This window comes from Mastomys coucha, unplaced genomic scaffold (assembly GCF_008632895.1).
Source record: "Mastomys coucha isolate ucsf_1 unplaced genomic scaffold, UCSF_Mcou_1 pScaffold16, whole genome shotgun sequence".
NCBI classification, from domain to species: domain Eukaryota; kingdom Metazoa; phylum Chordata; class Mammalia; order Rodentia; family Muridae; genus Mastomys; species Mastomys coucha.
The window spans coordinates 48,962,901-48,977,418 of record NW_022196898.1 but is presented as its reverse complement, the minus strand read 5'-3'; the positions used below and the strand labels follow the sequence as shown (position 1 = coordinate 48,977,418).

The 14,518-nt window shown below is 47.0% G+C and overlaps 1 protein-coding gene across 1 annotated transcript in view; it reads left to right on the top strand.

The window, feature by feature from the left end:
• Positions 1-14,518, top strand: part of Ptgfrn (prostaglandin F2 receptor inhibitor) — a 69,714-nt gene that overhangs the window by 38,110 nt on the left and 17,086 nt on the right. Inside the window, exon 5 of the mRNA XM_031374986.1 lies at positions 10,990-11,415. Coding sequence (XP_031230846.1) covers positions 10,990-11,415 — 426 coding nt within the window. The remainder of the gene's footprint in view (positions 1-10,989; positions 11,416-14,518) is intronic.

The window sequence follows — 14,518 nt, the reverse complement described above, 5'->3', positions numbered from 1 at the left end:
CCCCGTGGTTTTATCTGCAAATACCATTTATTGTAGGGGCCATCTTCCTCCCTGTCTCTCCTTAGGCTCCCAGCCCCTAGAGCTGCCCCAGGTGGAGGGGCGGAGGTATCACCTGACCCCATGTTTTATAGCAGCTTGTAGCATGGGAAGATGACTGGCGTCCTCACTGTGTCATCCTGCTTGTCATGTATGTGATCCCTGGAGTGTCCTTCCTTATCACATACGTGTTCTACTGATATATTGTCATCATGTGTGCTCTCTGGAGAGTGCTCACTTTATAATGTGTGTGCTGCCAGGTAAGTCCTCTTTCATCATATATGTATTCTCTGGGGAATGCTCATTTTTTTTCATGCATGCTCTTTCGTAAGTCTTCATTTTATCATGTGTGCTTCCTGACAAGTCCTCATTTTATCATACGTGCTCCCTGGTATCCTGACTTTGTCATCTGTGTCCTTCCTGCTGTGCTCACTTTGTCATCTGTGTTCTCCCTGCTGTCCCCACTTTACCGTATTTTCTCTTTGGTGTCCCTGCTTGATCATCTGTGCGGTCCTACCATGACTTCGACTTGTCTTATTACATGAGATTGCTGGCTTTGACCTGCTCTCTCTTTCCTGTAGTGCCCCTTGTCTTTTTTTCCTATGCATCTGCCCACTGGGAGGAATGTGTAGTCACTCCTCTTGTTCATCAAGGCTGGTAGTGGCCTTGATCATTCAATTTAGCCTAGGTGGGAGGGGCTGGCGGGTGTGGCTGGCTCCCCACCTGCATCATTTCCACAGTGGCCAGCCTTTGGTTGGCTCTTCACTGCCCTCACAGGCCTTTGGGCTCTGACAAAAAGACACTTGATTTTTCCTTGATTAAGGAGGCAACACTGATCTTTAAAGGCCAGTTAAATGACTTCATCCTCTGTCTGATGCTAACCCTCCTCCTCCATGTGCATGTCTCCAGCTCCTATGTAATTCTTCTCTGTCTTTCATAGAGGTCCTATGCTGGCTCAAGGGTGCACGCCCTGTCTGTTTGTCTCTCATAAACAGATGGGAATTTGTGGGTGGTAGTGAGGTGCAAGGGGAAGCATCCTTAGAGAGTAAGTGATAGGGAAAGTCCAGTTAGGACTGAGACGGGGGTGAGTGGGATGTGGGGGTGTTAGCTCTGTGAGCAAAGTGGTGCTTTGATATCTAAAGAGCGAAAGGAGCAGGCTTATCTGCTTTCATTCCTGCAGTCAGGAGCCTGCGCTCGAGGCGCTCTGTGAAGTCCTGAGCTGGAACAATGTTGGCCCAGCCAGGACTCTCCTTAGCAACCTTCAAAATAAAACAGATGTTGTCAGCACCAAGAGAAGAGTTTTCATCTCTGGAGTTGAATCTGTCTCACAGCTCTGATCTTAGTGCATTGTGTGGCGCTGTCAAATCTCTACTCTGGCTTTCTCCCCTCCCCCGCACCCCTTTCCCCTCCAACTTCTGAATCCTAGCTCCCGGATTTTTTTTTTTTTTTTTTTTAAATTCTGCCTGCACTCCAATTCTGAGGGCTTCTTTGAAGTCCTGGTGTATTGATCCCACATACCCTGGGGGAAGTACAGGCACTGTCAGACATCAGGGGCAAGCTCTGGGAGGGAATGGGCTTTGTAACTGGAAGGGATTTGTTGGTGACATGTTCTCCAGAGATTGAGGGGAAATAAAGAGGCTAAACTGTGGGAAAGACTCCCTTATTATCTTAGGGTCCTGCCACTTGTTTTCCTGCAGAGTACCAGCACCATGTAAAAGACATCAGTGCGTATCTCCAATGCATATGAAGCCCCAGAGATTCTCTGTGCTTTACATAGAACAGGCCTGCCCCAACAGACAGATAATGTAAAACCCACGCATCCAAAAGCCAGAACTGTATGCAGACATGGCCATGGCTTAGCATATTCGGAAACCCTTGCATAATTGTGAGCTCACTAGGAGTGTAAATATTATAAAAACAACTGTGTTCTTCTCTGTCTTCCTCTTAAGTCTTCACCCCGTTCACTATCTATGACTCATGGTTTGCAGCTGCTTGGATGCTTGTCAGGGGATGCTTGGGCCTGAGTACAGCCACAGGCCTTTAGTCACAGTCTGCAGACTGCATTCTCTGCCCAGAAACTGAGGCAACCAGCTGACCCTACATGTTTTCTCTAGAAATGTAATTTGTGCATTCCATCAAATACAACTGGGGCCTATATAAGATAATGAAGATGTGACACTCCCCCCTCTCCCCCCAGAAAAGGCCAGGAACACAGATGGCCTGCTAAGTATATAGGTCATCCTAGGTTACGTGATGTGGAATGTTGTCATAGAAGCATTCTGAGGAAAGTTGGATCCCTGTGCAGATATGATACAGCACTCAGTTTTGCACTTGACATATTAAAAATTCTAATTACCATTTATTGAACTCCTTTTCCAGGCACTGACGGAGGATTTTATATGCATTAAATGGTCAGGTGGGAAGGGCTTATGATCATCTTTGGGAAGGAGACTCTCACCAATTGGCTAATTCTTGCTTCTTGTCTGGGATGGCTTAGAATCTGACTTGAGTTGAGTCTGTCCTAGGCATTGTCTTTGTATCTGGGGAATGTCTTTGACCTCGGAAGTCAGCTTTACCTCCTGAGACAGCCAGTCCCAAGTTCCAAAGATGGGCTGTTCCTGTGCGTGTTCTCATCTTCAGAGCTGCCATCTCAGTTGATGACGGGTCGTCTTAGTCTGTTGTGTTACATGGACCTTCTATCAATAGTCTGAAAAGTGAAAGATCCTTTGCAGCAGGGTGGGAGGGTCTGCTCAATTTTTGTTTTGTTTTGTTTTTTTAAAAGAAGGTGAGAGAAAGGCCTTTTGCTAAGATTCATATTCCTCTTTGAAGAAGGAAAAGCTCTAAGTTGGTTTGCAAAATGGAGAACAAAGCAACAGACATAAAGAAATAATCAAGATCAAAAGAGGCAAAGAGAATCCAAGAACAGAACAGATACTGCTTGGGGATGAGTTAGTTGGGTATTTGGCATGAATTAGTTGCTGCATTTGAGCACCAAATTTGTAGAGTTTTGAAGTCGAGACAATAAGAAATGTCGTCTGAGGAAGGGAAACATAAACTTTGAGAGAGGCAAACTTTTTCTTGACACTGAACTTACGCCATGCTTCTTCATGGGGGGAGGGGGCGGGGGGTAATTTAATGGCCAGTGGCCACTACTGTTCTTTTACCAAAGGCCTTCAGTGATTGTTCAAATGTATGTTTCTTATACCCACCCTGTCTAAGAGCTGAGGGTGTGAATTGTAACTGTGGAAGGGAGTTTCTCTCTCCTCCAATTGCTTCAGGAAACAAATGTTGCTTTGTGTTGATCCAATTTAGTGTATGGCTGAAACAGAGAGAGCCAAGCGGAATGGCCAGTTAATCTGCACATTTTAAGCCATCTCTCTGTGCTATCAGATGTCTTAAATGAGCCCTTGGCAGGAGTTGGATACTAATCAGTTTATGGTTGAGCTCTCTGACCGAAGTACCAGACTTCTGTTAATTAGAGAGGGTTCCTAAGGCTTAGGATGCAGGAGGAGGTGCAAGAGCGGGAGGGGCCAGGGCCCGAGCTCTGCTGGTCAGCCCTGGGAATGGATTTGCATTCTTCACCACTGAGAACTGGCACCTCTTCAGCAGTGTGCCAGCAAGGAAGGTAATTACTTTTTTCTTTAAAAGGAGTTGTTAATCTGCTAAGTGCTTGGTAGACACTCTGCTGTTCTGTGTCTGTAGGATATCCTGGTTAGATCTGTGGTGGTTTTAGCATATTCGAGAAGAGTGGTGGAGTATTGGAGTCAGTGAGACTTGTGTGGACTTCTGCTTTATAGGCTTTGGCATTCTTGGTTTTATGGGATAGTGGATAAAGCTTGGCACAGCACCTCCCAGTTACACCCTTGGTACTTTCCTTGGTGGTGGTGATGACTATTTATTAGTGCTTGAGGGTCTCCCTCACCAAGTTGTTAGCCAGTTAGGATGTAGGAGGCTGCATGCGGGCACCGCATTAGCATGGAGGAATCAGGGAAATGAGTGTAGGAACATGGAAGTAGCATTCCCAAGAGGTGCTGGGGCCACGGGGTTGCAGCCAGCCCCTTCTCCTGTGCTCTGGATATTTATGTCCCTCTCTGAGAGGAGTAAATGAGGATGAAGGGAGCCTAGGCAGTCCGTCTGAATGGCCATACTGCTCTGAAATGGCTAATGCTGACTTCTGTCATGATAATTGTTCCTCTTGGACTGTGTAGAGCCATCCCCGCCACCACCACCATAGGACTTTATTTGTAACCATCTCTGTTTAAATATTAGAGAGTCTTTATTATACAAATAGCTGTGCTAACTCTTGGACAGTTGGCCTCTGAAGTACCTGTCCATTCAAGAGCCACAGAAGTGGAGCATTCAACCTCCTGGTCTTTCTAACCCTACCCTCCACCCTTCCCCCACGTTAGCTATACAAGGTTACAGTTGGAGAGGGGGCTGCTCATAGGCTATGCAAAAAATTTTTTAACTTAGTTCCCTGGGCTTCATTTTTTGCTTGTCATTTAAGCATACACAAGAAAAATACTAATCCTATCACGTTGTTGTAGAAAGTAAGCCAAATTCCAAGAAAGTATTATGGCCTGCTGCCTGGCATCTAGAAAGCCCTCCGAAAATGCTGATTGTCACTATTGTTATTGCAGAATGGGGATAAGCTATATACCTTCTTTATAGACTTGTCAGAGTAAGTGGAGGACATCTGTATACCTTGCCAACACACTAGGAAAAGCAGGTGGTCCCTGGAAACAATAGGCAGGAAATACTGTCGTCTGTAACTTAGCCAGTGCTTCTCAAGGTTTTTCATTGTCTTGAAACTTGTGAGAAAGACATTTAATGATCCATGTTTTGTAGTAGAATCTTTCTTCTGAGGAGGGTCACCTGCGAATCTATAGCTTTGGAGAGAGTGTATGTTGGAGCAGGCGTGGATCTGGTACCCAGATTAGAAAGCAGGCCCGTATTCTCACATGCTCCTGGCACTCGGCTTGACACAGCTCTGTGTTCCGAGAGAGCTGATAGTGTGGGTGGTTGTTTGTTTTCAGCTTTTCAAAACAAATTTACAAACATTCACAGTACAAGAAATAATCACCAGCTTTAACTACAAGCGTCTTACTTATCTGATTTCAACTCTCAGATACACATGCACACGCACATACATTTTTTAATCTGCAAGAGCATATAACATACTTAAGAGGCCATATCTTTTCTTTTGGAGATAGGAGCTCTTTCCCTCTGTAGCCCAGACTGGCCTTGAACTCAGCGCCTCTGGCTCTGCCTCTCACATGATGGAACTGCAGGCATGTACCGCCTCACATAGCCTCTAGATAACCACTTACCACTGAGTACTTGAGGATGCATCTTAACTGATGAGCATTTTCAAACACAACCCTCCTTGCATCCTTAGCTGATTTCTTGATGAGATCAGGCAGAATGTAGCAGTAATCAGTGGTGAAATACTACGCCAAAAATGAGCATTTTTATGCAAAATATTAAATTTAGTCCAATTCAGCCAGTATGCTAATATCTTTGATATGGAAGGTGCTTTATGCATAGCATGTGCAGATAGTTGCTCTGAGTAGCCTTGGAAAAAGTCCTAGAAGATTCCATGAGCTGTACATACAAATAACAGAAGTTCAAGGCAGCATTCTAGTAAAATCTCCAGAGATAGAGGGGCCTGGCAGATGGTAGGGTCTCCACGGAACACTTTGTGATTGAGAAATGGGGATATTTGACAGTGTGCAAGGGAATTCAGAGGAAGCATTCTGTGTTGCCAAGGTGAGGCTTCAAAAAAAAGGGTGAATACCAGAAGCCTAGAGAAAGACATACCCTCTACAAACCATGCTTAAAATTGTAAAGCAGCATAAAAGGTCATCTTCTGCACATTCGCAAAACAGAAACAAAACAGAGCTCCCTGTCCTGACTCCCTTCACTCTGATGTCATAAGCAGCAGCCTGTCTTCTCTGGGACTGTTCATCTGAAGTTGACTCACAGAGGTGTGGTAGATGGCTCAAACAATCCCACACTCTGCCCTTTCACAAGCCAAGAACCCACTCTCTGTGCATTCAGTCTGGGACTGTTGGTGGTAGAGGTGAAGCTAAGGCTAGCTTTAACAGGAGCAGGGGGCAGCCCTGAGCAGGAGAGCAGCCAGAGAGAGAAGTCCAGAGTCATTTTCCTATCATGCCAATGGGAGATTCTTAGACTCAGATGTAAATGTTCCATAGCCCTACTGTGTTGTGCCCTCCCCATCTCCTGGATTCATAGGAAAGGAGACAAAGCCCTTTCGGGATGGAGAGTAGTGTAGAGTAGGAGAATCTCTTCAGCTCTTTTCCTCAACAGCATGCTGAGTATGTGCCCAAGTGATGAGGTGGAGGATGTGACAGGGGGAGCAGCAGAAATGGGAGCTGAGAGAATGGAGAGGCAGTTGTCTTGGGGTTGGGTTGGGTTCAGATGGTGAAGGCTGGACATGTGGGATGAGGGCCTGGAGGTGAACAGACTGTGACTCAACAAGTGTATCAGTTTAGAGGGCACTGGGAATCCATGCTAGTGTTGCTGGAGATAGCGAAGGCCACAGTGAGAATGGCATTCCCTGAGATTTCATTCTAAACTGCCTGCATCAGGCTGGGACTAGAAGAGTGACTTCTGAGACACCTCAGAGGCAGAATGCATGGGGTTTATACTCTCTCAGGGTATGTGGGGAAGAGGGAAGAGGGAAGGTGGAAGATGGGTTACATCTCTTGCTGGGGTAGTCAGGAATGCCATCTTGGGAAGTCAGTGGAGAGTTGGGAGCGTTGGCTGTGTTACTTTGGAGTGGGGTCCAGCTGTGTCTTCCTCTGTGCTGGTCAGGGAAGGTGAGGACCGAAGTGGGTTACATTGTGACGTGGCTAAACTTAAAAGGATGTGGAGCCCCAGTCCATATGCTGACACGGCTCTACACCTGTGGTGGGTTGTGAGGTCATAGAAATAATTGGAGCAGAGCAGGGCACCAGTTGGGTTCTAAGACACTGAGTGAGTGAGCTTTGTGTCACAGCCGGGGGGAAGGAGAAGACGGTAGAGGGGGAGGTTTCCTGGTGGAGCTTTTCTCTGACCACTAAATGGTCAGTCATGTTTCCACTTCTTTATTGTCATTTTTTATTTAACCAATTGACCAATTAAAATTGTACACATATATTATACACGTGTCTGTCTGTATTGTATATATGTCTATGTCTCTGTGTATATGTGGTTTTGGTTTTGTCTTTGTTTTCGAAACAGGGCCTCACTGTTTAACTCTGTCTGGCCTAGAACTCACTGTGTAGACTTGGCTGGCCTTGAACTCACAGAGATTCATTCACCTTTGCCTCTGGAGTGCCGGGATTAAAGGTATACATACCACGTCTGGCTTAACGTTGTGCGTGCGTGCGTGTATGGTATACATCATGGTGCTTGATGTGTGTGGAATGGCTATACTAAGCTAATTAACATATCTGTTACCAGTGAGTAGGCTTACTCCTTTTGTGGTAAGAACATTGAAAATTCCTTCTCTCAGCAGTCTTCAAGCACCTATAAGAGCAGTCATCATGTTGTAAATGGACTTTCTGGACTTACCGACTGCCCTTTGACATCCTTTGGCCCTCCCCTGCCCCAGCCTCTGAGAGCTACCATTTTACCTTTTGCAGCTCTGAGTTTGACTGTTTCAAGTTCCATGAGGCATTTGTCTTTCTGTCTGTCTTGTTTTGATTAACACAGTGTCTTCCAGGCTCATGCGTGCGTGCATGTGTGTATGTCCTCTGTTGTCTTTCCCCATTCATCTATTGACAGACGTTTAGGTTGACTCCCCTCCTCCTCCTCCACTCCTGTGAGCAGTGCAGTGATGAGCTTGTCCTGCCTGTCACTCATCGTCATTTTAACAGCCTTTACAAGGTGTCACTTTGGAAGAAAGTGCCTGTGGGTGGAAGTAAACCATGAAAGACAAGGGTTTGTTATTAGAAAGTACATGGTCTGTTAGTGAACAGAAGTCCCGAGGACAGCATCTGGGACTCTCAGTTTCATGGATCAGGTGGGCTCAGCTTCAGGCCCATGGGAAGCTGTCCTCTGGTCACGGTCCCTGTGGCAATAATTGGCAGAGTCATTGCCAGTGCAGCCACATCTTCAGTGTCCTGAAAATCGTCCCATTGAGCAGCAGAGCCTAGAAACTGTACAGTTTGGAGGAGAATGGGTTTGGCTCCAGGAGATGCTTGTCTTGAAAGGTAGGAACCCTTTCAGCCCTGGGATCAGATCTTTCACCTGTGAGCCAAGTGCCGAAGTCACTTGCCTTTTAAAGGCCTTCCTTCTGGGCATGAAGCAGGCATTGTGATACGTAGTGTCTGTATGTTCTTATACATGCTGGTGAGTGCATTCATATACTTCCCCCAGTGTGCTCCAGACACCAAATTAAGCACCTTTTTGTTACTGTATTGCTTGTGTTGAGGGGAGGGTGCAAGCCCAGTCATGCCCCGGTATACTTGTGGAGGTTAAAGAGCAACTGAAGAGTTTTCTTCTTCTACCTTGTTGAGGCAAGCTCTCTGCTGTTTCTGCCATGTTGTGTACTCCAGGCTAGCAGGCCTGTGAGCTTCCAGGTAATTCTCCTGTCCCTGCCTCCTGGCTTGCCATATAGGTGCTGGAATCAAAGATGAGCACACCAGGCCTGAACTCAAGTCACCCAGTCTTGCACAACTCTTACTTTTATTTGCCGAGCCCCATTTATGTATATTCTAATTCTCAGTCCTTGCAGTGAGGGTAGGAGTGTGTGGTTGTGGTCATTGTCTGCATCGTTCCAGATGAGGCACCAGAGAGCAGTATGCTAAACGATTGCCTGCAGGTAAGGCAGAAGCGGGACCAGTACATGGTCTGCTTGCTGACCCCTGGCACATACCTTCTTCATTGTTCTTTGTGGCCTCATGAAGTAGTGTGCAGGTTGAGGCTGTAGCACCAGGAAGTATTACCTGTATCAAACTCAAGGTACACAATGGCAGCCATTGTTAGGTCAAAGGTTAAGTGCAGGGTCCAGGGTAGCTGTGCATCACATTTCTCCTTTACTGGCTCCAAGCCTCCTCTACACTTGCCAAGAAATCCATATTAAAAGCCCTTGCCAACTCTCCTTCCTCTGTCTGTCCATTCCACATTACCCGAGGTTCTCTGGTCGCCACACACTCTCTTCCCACCATGGTACCCCAATATTTGGGTTGCTCTGAAGCTTCAGAGTCCCGAGGGGTGGTACTTTTCTTCCGAGCTCCCCTTACGTTGTGTAATATGTCAGTTGCCCACTTCACAGTGACCGTTTGGCAAGGGCCCACCCGTGAGGTTTACCTCCACGCTGGTGCCCAGGTTCACTCTCAGTTAAATACTTGTAAAGAGAAACATTGGAGAGAGTGAAGGTTGGAGTTCTTTCCATTTCCTAGCCCTGTGAGTCATTCTTGGGGAAGTCAACGATGGTATAAATTTCCATTAGAAGTGTAAATCACAAAAGAACAGTTCCTCGACCTCAGCAGTCTGTAATCTGTGTGAGTCATAAATAAAAGCAGCAAGAAATAGAACAAAACTGCTAATGGTGATGGAGAGAAAGAGAACAACTGGAAAGTGGAGGGCTCTGTTCAAGTAGAGTGACTTTTCTCTTAGAAGGCAAAGTGCTTGGAACAAAAAAAAAAAATGGAGACTTCCTAGTGATCTTACCATCAATAGAGGGAGCAGGTGTCGAGTACCTAGTGGGTTCCAGGATTTGGGGGTTGAGACTCTCAAGCAAAGAATACTTTCAGAGAGGACGACTGGCATAGGAAAGGCATATGAGAGCTCAGAGAAAGAGAACCATCCCCAGCAACGTGAGACTTGCCGAGCGTCCCGAGCACTGTTGTACTGCAGTGGTGTCAGCCTAGATGGTGGGCGAAGAGCCTCGGGAATAGGGGTGGCAGGGGAGGGGAGAGGAAGGAAGGCTACCAGGGGTTCTAGTAGAGGCTCCTTAAGGAGGTGAGCATGGAAGAGCCTGCAGCCAGTGAAGATACAAACGTGGAAATACAGTAGGGAGGTGGGCGGTGGTATTGAGCAGACTTACCAGGGCCAGGTTCACTATGTGACAGTTTCATGGTTGGCAGAGATACAGGGTGAGTTATTTGTGGCAATGGAAAGAACATCCTTTTGCTGAGTCGTAAGCGAGGGGGTGTTGGCTGACTCGATACAGATTCAGTGGAAAATAGCAAACGAGGATAAGAATGTCTGTGAGAATGACGACCAGGGTCCTTGCATTTGGGGCATAGCCAGGGGTGGCAGGAACCCGAGTCCTGGTGGGACTGGTGGGCCTCAGGTTGTGCATTGTTCTTTAGGTTAGAACTTGGCATTACTGCTCCAATGGGAGCTTCAGAGGTCTGTGAGCTTGCTTGGTATCCCAGAGACAATCCTGATAGAAGGGGAATACTTAAAGTTCCTGAGATCTTTCTCAAAGATTTCTCCTAGATCTGTTAGCTTCGCCACGTCCTGTGCAAAAACCAGGATATTTGGCTTCCGGCCTTGCTTGCTTGCTTGCTTCCTTCCTTCTTTAATTTAGCCTTATTTTTTAATGGGTATGGGTATTTTGCCTGCATGTATGTCTGTACACCACATGTGTACGGTGTCCTCAGAGGCTGTAAGAGGGTATTGGATCCCCTGGAACTGGAATTAGAGATGGTTGTGATTGCCATGCGGGTTTTGGGAAATGACCCTAGGTCCTCTCTAAGAGCACCCAGTGCTCTTAACTTCTGAGACACCTTGGCAGTTTTCTTAAGGCAGATACGGGAAGAAGTGACTAATGAGCTTTGAGAAATACTCTTACAGGGTCCTTCCTGCTCAGCACAGAGACTCGGTCTTTATTTCAGAAGCCGGTAGGATGGACGATTTGTTGGAATGCAAGTGTTCCTTGTTCCTTTGGACGTTTCTTATGTTGCTGTGTTTTCTCTCCCCCACCACCCCCTTCAGAACCAGAATACCAGGTCTACCTGAATGCTTCTAAGGTCCCCGGGTTTTCAGACGACCCCACGGAACTGCAGTGCCGGGTGATAGACACGAAGCGCGTGGAGGCCGGGGTTCGACTTACTGTGTCGTGGTACTATAGAATGAACCGTCGCAATGATGACGTGGTAGCCAGTGAGCTGCTCGCAGTCATGGATGGGGACTGGACTCTGAGATACGGAGAGAGGAGCAAGCAGCGGGCCCAGGACGGAGAGTTTATTTTTTCTAAGGAGCACACAGACACGTTCAATTTCCGGATCCAAAGGACTACGGAGGAAGACAGGGGCAATTATTACTGTGTTGTGTCTGCCTGGACCAGGCAAAGGAACAACAGCTGGGTGAAGAGCAAAGATGTCTTCTCCAAGCCTGTCAACATATTCTGGGCCTCAGAAGGTGGGAACAGCATGCTGTCATTGTTTAGTTTGGGTTTAGTTTCTTAAGTCATCTGTCCATGTTTGTGTCTGTTACCCTCACCCTCGGCTTGCAGGAAATCTGTGCTCATACACTAGGGAACTGGAACTGAGTGACCCTCTTTGCTCTCCTTTGGACTCACTGCCACCTCTTCTATGTCCCCAGGCCAGGAGGAAAGGGCCTCTGCCACTCAGTATCCTTAGCAAAGCCTTGCATTTCCTGAACCCTAGTGTTCCTCTTTCTTTTAGATACCAGCCTCCTCTCTGAGGACAGTTGTCGCCAACCCACCTCGTTGGCTGTGTTTCCTTCCCACATTCCTTGAATAGCTTGGCATAAAGGAGTCATCCCCTCCCCCCCTTGTTGCTCTGCAGTTTCTACCATCACCTCCACCCCCAGCCCTGAAAGACCCCTGCCTGGCCAGGGCCACACCTCTCCCCACTCTCTCTCACCTGATTGACTCCATGATCTCCTGCTCATCTGCTGGAGCTGCTTGCCTTAGTTTCAAGGCCACTCTGTTACTACTCTTGTCTGGCTAGCTGTGTTGAAGTCATCCTGGGAGCTTTCAAAAAAGAAAGGGTCCCAGTAGAAATTATGTTTAGATTGGTCTAAAGCGTGTGTGGTCTGGACACTGGAATTGAATCCTCTAGAGGGGCCACCGTGGAGGACCCTGGAATAGACTACGCCTTCATTCTCAGCCCCTACCTTTGTCTCTAAGGATCACATCCTCTGTCCCCTTTGGTCTTTCACTTCCAAGTCTGTTCATCTGACTCATTCACTCCTGATAACTGAAACCCAGCCCTCCATAGTCCACAGTCTCCCCAAATTATTCCCTTTAGTGCTTCAGCCCTATTGGTTCTGTCTTCTGCCATTGTTCTTACCTTCTTTCTGGGTCTTCACTTCTGTCTTACCAGGAAGTCCAGCATGTACCTGTAGCCTGCCCTCATACACGTGCAGTGTGTGTGTGGGGGGGGATGTGTAGGGGTGTGGGGTGGCTAGGTAATCAGAGCTGCTTGATCACCTACTGATATCTAGCCTATGTTCCCAGCCAATCATGTCCCTTCTTTGCATTCTTAACTCTCTTCCCCTGGCTTGGTCTACCTTATATTCTGCTTAAAAAACAACCCGATTCAAAGCCAACTTTGCTGTTGCTTTGGCCGCATATGCAGAGCTAGATGCAGTTGAAGGAAATAGCTTTCCAACGGAGAGGGTCTCACTTCAGATCTCCAATCCCTTCTGTCACATGGGCCCTCAACATTGAGAGTCATTCTGGTTTCCTTCATGTGTTTACTTCCCCACTCTCCTAAGTGATAATTGCATGCCACCTGCTCTCTCTGAAAACTTCCTCCCCCAGCCTCTGTCGGCTCCTGGCCCTGCTTCTCCATCCCCTATAAAAAAACAATCAAAGGAGAACTTGTCTCTGCCATGCTCAGCATTGTACCTATTACTCGCCCTTATGTCTTAGCAAAGGTTAACCCCTCTCACAGCTCAGGCCCATGACCTCCTCTCTCTCTTATATCTTCAATATTCTCTTTCCTCTGGTCCTTTCCCATCAGCCTGCAAGCATTCCTGTTAGAGAAACTATTTTTGGTCTATCTTCTTCCTTCATCTTTCTGTTTCTTACAACCCTGCCCACTACTTTGCCCTTTTATAGTGGTGGATTTAACTATATTTAATCTCTCTCTTTTCTCCTCCATTTCTCTGTGGTACCTGCTCCCTAACCCCTTAGTCACATACTAATATTGCCAGAGATCAACGCACTGCAGAACCCTCTGTGTTTCCTTCCTGGGCTGGGACAGTCTCTCCCTTGCAGGAGAGCTTTGGCTTTTCCCACAGCTTGTGGGATGCCTTTCCTGGCCTTCTTTCCATCCTCACTGGCTGCAGCACCTCAATCTCCTTACTGCTTCCTACTCAATCTCCCAGTTCCCACTCAGGACACATCAGGACACAGTCCCTGAATTCCTGCTTAACTTGTTCAGCATTATCTTCACACGACACATATCAGTGGCTGGCTCCCAACTGTGCCTGTGTGTCCCAGCATGTTCTAGAAAGCCACATTCACTCATATGTTGCCTTCTTGCCTAGCAAGCAGCTCTTAAGTTTCCGTCTAAAATGGAGTCTCTGGTCTCCACCCATCTTCTTCCATCTTCAGTTGCTGACCTAAACCTTTACCTCTGACTCCTCATTTTTGATTTTTGTTTTGTTTTGCTTTGTTTTGTTTAGCCTGCTAGGGATTGAACCAGAACCTTACAAGTGTTATGCAAGCCAGACACACCCTGACCCCTAACTTCCCTCTTTGGTTGTTGTTTGATTTATTGGGGGCCTGTCTTATTTTTAGAGGCAAGGTCTCATGTAGCCCAGTCATCTTCAGGCTCACCGTGTTGTCAGAGATGACTCAGAGCTCTGATCCTCCTGCCACAACCTCCCAAGTGCTGGGACTACAGACACCACCATGCCTAAGTCTAACTTCTTGAGACCAGTTTAGAGTCTAATGGCCTCTCATGCTTCACGCTTATGAGTCTGGGTTAATCTCTCACCTGCCTCCTGTCTGGTCTCCTTGCATCCAACCTTAACCACACCCTTAACGTCTAATCAGATAGTGAAATTCTTCCCCCCTATACCTTTATAGATTCCCTGTCTCAGAGCAAAACCCAGAGTCCTCTCAGTGGCCTTGAGTGTCCTGTGTAGACTGCTCACCCTTCCCCGCAGCTCTCCCTGGTGCCCACTCTGCTGAGCTCCTCTGTCTTCCCGTATTTCCCCTTACCACCTGACAAGCTCTATATAGCTCACCATTTGCTCTCTCCTCTGCCTAGAAAGCTTTCCCACCTCCCTCAGGTGCTTAGTCAAATGTTAGCGTCTTGGTGGGACCATCCTGGGCCACTCTTGTCTATAACTCTGCCCCCTTTCTCTTATACGGTCCCATACTTTCTCTTTTTTGTCTGTTTTTCTATGGTGGTTCTTATATTTTTACCACCTAACCACACTACGTGTTTTATCTACTTGTCGTCTTCTACTAGTATATAAAATGAAGGTTCTGGACCTCTACTCTTTTATTCTCAGTGCCCATGATACCAAAGCTGTTAGTAAT